The following is a 4,933-nucleotide window of genomic DNA, read 5'->3' as shown; positions in this document are numbered from 1 at the left end:
AGTCCCGATTATTGTATTAAAGGAAAAGACGAAAAAAAAAAAAAGAGAAGAAGGAAGGAACATATATGGCGTCATCATCTGTTCCCTAAACCAAAGCTATAGGATGTTTACATCATCAAGAAAAAAAGAAAGAGAAGAAATCCAAACTGTCCAGGATAGGAGAATGTGATCGAAACAGTCGTTCGTTTGGTTCTGCAATAGCACCTATTAGTAGTGCATATAATTAATATATTGTTTTAAATATTCTAGATTTAGATTAAAGGTTCTCTACATCCGTTTGACTATCCGTCAGCAAAAGAAGAAGGATGATATAACAGAAGAATAGCTTCTCGCCTTTGGGAGTTACGATGCATAATGAATAAGGAGTTTCATCTGGTCTTAATTGGAATGCATAAATAAAAGTTCCATTTCTATAGGTACGAGATGTAAGCCTCAGCCAAAGGATGAATGGTAATATAATGTATATGCCGCCTTCGTGAAGAAATTATTTTTCAGAAGTTTCTAGCGTCAGATATACGGAAGAATATGTGCTGACTCATTTATATGGCCTATTTTGCAGATTTTAGGAAACAAAAAGGCATGCAGAAATATATTGTAAGCGTTATTGGACTTTCATATAATTGAGGAACCTGTCATTTTGATTAAAAAGAAGAAATACACGTTGTTTTGTCTCATAAATATCTCGACCAGCGTTCACTATGAGCGAAGAAATAGATTTTATACATTTTCTATGATCTCCTTTCTTTTTCTTTTTTTTTATTATTGGCTAGAGATATATTCTATAATGTCTTAATTTATTTATGTAAGTGCTTCTGTTCTAGTTAAAAATTTTGCATTTGTGAAAATTCTTTACGAAACATTGTTTACTACCTATTTACAAAATTTGACAACTACTACAACGTATTTGGAAGTGAATTAAAGGGCTTCAACGTATTTTAAGGAAGTTCATAATAAAATAACGAATCCCACCTCAATTATATATTTAAAACCATCCTCGAGCAGATAAGAACCCTCTTGTATGTATAGTTATGTCTCCCCAGGGAGTTACAATAAGATACTATGGGTTTTCTCACTGAATCCCCTTCTGCTCTAGATTATGGATGCTCAAGTAAATATGACAAGAAAACCAGAAAACATACTAGAACCCATGAACTCCAAGGAGAAACCTTCCCTGGCCCTAAATAGAGGAGATTCCTTATTCGCTCCTGCTTAGTTAAAATTCTCGTTGTCGCTTCTTACATGTTTCTACTAGAAGAATATATGAGCTAAGAATCTCTTAGAGGAGTGATCACGAGCCTCTCAAAATTACTTATTTTGTTCTTACTCTGGATCAGGTCTACCTTATTTGTCGATGTTTCTTTGAAAAAAGGAGTCTATGGGTATAAGACATCAATAACCTCCTTATAGGTCATGTCTAACGGACCTGTCAAACAACAATGTTTTAACAATCATGACCAACCTGATGCCCCCCCAAGGAGGACACCATCCAAAAAGAAAACTAACGAAGAATTTCCTTCCGGATGACTGCAGTTGGCTATCTAAAAACAGAAAGGTCAGATGGAAAACTAAATTCCAAAAATTCTAAATCTAATGATGGTGATTTATCAGGAATTGATAGAATCCCATAAAGTCTGTAATTTATGAACCCGCTTATAAAAAAAACCTGACCATAGGATGATCTGAACCTGTTTAATATTAAGGCCCTGTCCTCTCTCAAACAGAAAAACGGGAAGGGCAGAGGATGCCCTCAAGAGGGAAACAACTTCCGAATCATTGTTTCTAGCTATTCGAAACTACAGTAACAAGAAATCAGCAAAACAGTATGCCACTATACAATTTATGTTTTCAGGAGTCATTCTCACTCTATAATTACTTAAAAGAAATCCTTCTTTAGGAAATCATTGTATTTAGAAATTTTCAGGGCCAGAATCTTCTTCCTTCTATATTTTCTTTAAAGAAAAGTTAAGTAATAGAATGAATAAGCGTTTATCCATTAATGGACACTGTCTGAAACATATCTATAGTCCTCTTTAGCCCGAAGATGAAAACAGGTTAAGAAACCCCCGTCATATTGTATATTTAAATGGAAACCTTAATTCCCCAGCGGCGAAACGCCATTCTAAACGGAAAGGACAACATTACCCATCAAATCACAACAGATCAGAAGAAAACCTTTCGGCTTTATCTTGACAAGAAGGCATGACAGCTCTCAAACAGAAAGGGCATATTTTGAAAAGAGAAATTACGTTACGAGGCACCAGAAAGGATAATACAAATAAAACAAACGCCTATCTTCCTCCCCCAATCAAGAAGGAGGGATCAACGCCTAAGGGCGTTAGGCTAGACTCGATGAATCAGGAGAGAAACCGAAGGACCTTGTGGCAGACATCGTAAGGATAAACCTATATATAATATTTCTGAGGAAGAAGATGAAAATCAGTCTGACAATCAACAGCTTGGTTTAATCATTTCTTCCAAGGCAGACACTCTCTTTAAGAGGACCACACCAAACCATCCTTGAGAGCCATCTCCGTCAAGAACAAACCAGTTAGAACCTGACTTTCTCAATCTATAAACAATGAGCCCAAGGAAAAATCATTCCACAGCTCTGGAAATAGTCTGAACGACTCAAACCTATAAAGGACTATCTCAGCAATACACCCTCTTACTCTCTATATACTCTAGCAAGCTGTTTTTCTGTCTGTGTGAAGCATTCTAAATAGAAAAGAACAATTCCCAAACCGCGAAAACTCCAAAGCTAGTGTTAGTCTCCAGCCACTATATCATATTACTAAACCAAGGATCAGGTCTAAAAAGCCCAGAGGTTAGTTAAGCCATAAAAAAAGGAGAATAACACAAACCCACCAAAAAGGAGACAACACGTAAATATAAGGAAACCCCAGGAAGCCACAGACCTCCAGAAGTTAGCTTTCTTGAACTAGTAAGCCTAGATAAAAATAATCATTTTATTTTATCTAAGACTCAGACAAAGTAAGCCTCAATAAATCCTTCAATCCAGAATGAATAACTGACTCCTTTTAAGCAGATTCCCAAATCGCCGAACTCTAAGCCAAAATAGAACTCCAAATGTTAAAAATCCAAGAAGCAGGCGGTGTCTTAGAGGATCTATTCTAGTCTAAGCCACTGACACATCCCTTAATTAGAACAACGACAAGTAACCAACCCCAGTCACATCCACAGAAAAAGCAAAATAAGATAACATAGCTAAGAAACTTCCCAAACGGAACCCCGTCCAATGACAACAGAATCTCAATCTCCTACCACACAGCCACTGGCTGAATATAAACAAATCCCCCCAAAGGATTCACCAAAGCAATGACTGGACGAAATAATACCCAACCAAGCCAAAGCACACCAAACCCCCCAAACAACCGAACTATATACAACCTGCAGTCTTTTCAAACCACCACAGACCTACACCCAAAACCCCAAGCGACCAACTCCATAAGCATCTAAATCGATTAGAACAGTAATCCCAAGAAAACACACCACAACAGCGACACGTAAGATGGAAATCAGCTGCCTATCTTCATCAAACGGCCCCAAGCATGTCACCAACACAAGCAGGAATGCTTTAGAGCAGGATACCCACTAGATAACTCAGCAGCCCTCCCAAGGAAATCACGACCCCAACAGAAGTTCAGGACAAAATGCAGACAACAATAGGGTGACTCCCATCATCAAACCAAGTGACTCCCCAGACATAAGAGAAATCTCACACCAAGAGATAATTCCGAGCCCAAGAAAGATCCGACGCCAGCCCAATAACAGTCCTGAAGTCAGTAGGAAAGAGACGGATCATATAGCAATCAAGTAAGATAAGCCATCCAATCCCCCAGGGATCCCGAAGGAGCTACAATTAACTGCTAAGAATAAAGGATCTCAGCCCGAAGTTATCAGCAGGACATCTTCACGCCTCAACAAAGGACGACTAAAGGAGTCGGAGCCAACCAAGAAGAGACATCAGCAATGACGCATCTGAAAAACAGCTACAATCAGCAACAGTAACAAGAATATACTACAGCCACCAAATCAGTTAAATCCCAGATGCCGGAAGGTAGACAGACCCCCCCATCTCACGTTCCGAAGCAGTCGCGATGATACCCATTATTTCTGACAGCTCAAAGGGCGCCGAGCCTGGGATGACAGCCAAAATCATCAGAAGAAAACAGTAGTCAGAATCGTGATGACTAAACACGAAACATCAAAGAGAGTAATGAGTGTTTATGATATAAATGACAGATCAAACCAAGACGCCCCAAGCCAGAAGTCTCCCAACCCCACTAAAGAGAGGGAAGCGACAGACTCACAACCACAACGAACAGAAGCAGCGAAACAGACAAGAGCTCCATGAGAGAGTATCAACAGGTATAGAATCACCAACTGGAGCCCAACGACAAAGGAGGAAAGGGCGCGACCAACAACAGGCCGAAAAGGAGGAAATCACCGAGGTTAGATCAGGCTCCGAGCGAGGATCGACTACCAGGAAAAGAGGGTTCCCAAAAAGATAGAAAACAGGAGCACAACCAGCACACCTAAGGATAAAGAAGCAGCGAAATCCCAACGCCTAAAGGGCCTCAAACCGACGAGTAACACATGGAAGGACAAAATGCCCAAAACAGGAGTCGCTCCAAAGGGGATCCAACCTCCAAACTCTGTGAAGTAAGCGGCTCCGTTACCTCCACAAGTAGATGTCCTAAAGGAAGGTAAGATAGAGAGTCCAAGACAGATGACAAGCAAAAAAAATTCCACCTGCAGCAACTATCCCAATCACTCACTTCATAGCGAAGGATACCAAATAGAAGAGGCTAAGCAGCCCCCAATAGCCAAATCAACCAGCTCCAGAACCTCCCAGGCACTCTCACGCCCCCAAAAATCAGAACAATCGCAAATTAAAGGGGGTGTAACTAGA

General features: G+C 39.9%; 1 protein-coding gene across 1 annotated transcript; it reads left to right on the top strand.

Annotated features, from left to right (window-relative positions):
* Positions 1-2,199: 2,199 nt before the first annotated feature.
* Positions 2,200-2,394, top strand: C922_05757 (hypothetical protein; the record flags this gene model as incomplete). Its single annotated transcript, XM_008821328.1, has 1 exon — positions 2,200-2,394. The coding sequence occupies one exon, from the start codon at positions 2,200-2,202 to the stop codon at positions 2,392-2,394; it is 195 nt and encodes a 64-aa protein (XP_008819550.1).
* Positions 2,395-4,933: the final 2,539 nt, after the last annotated feature.

This window comes from Plasmodium inui (genome assembly GCF_000524495.1).
Source record: "Plasmodium inui San Antonio 1 unplaced genomic scaffold supercont1.166, whole genome shotgun sequence".
Lineage (NCBI taxonomy): Eukaryota > Apicomplexa > Aconoidasida > Haemosporida > Plasmodiidae > Plasmodium > Plasmodium inui.
The sequence above is the reverse complement of the archived record's forward strand: the minus strand, read 5'-3'. Positions and strand labels throughout refer to the sequence as shown.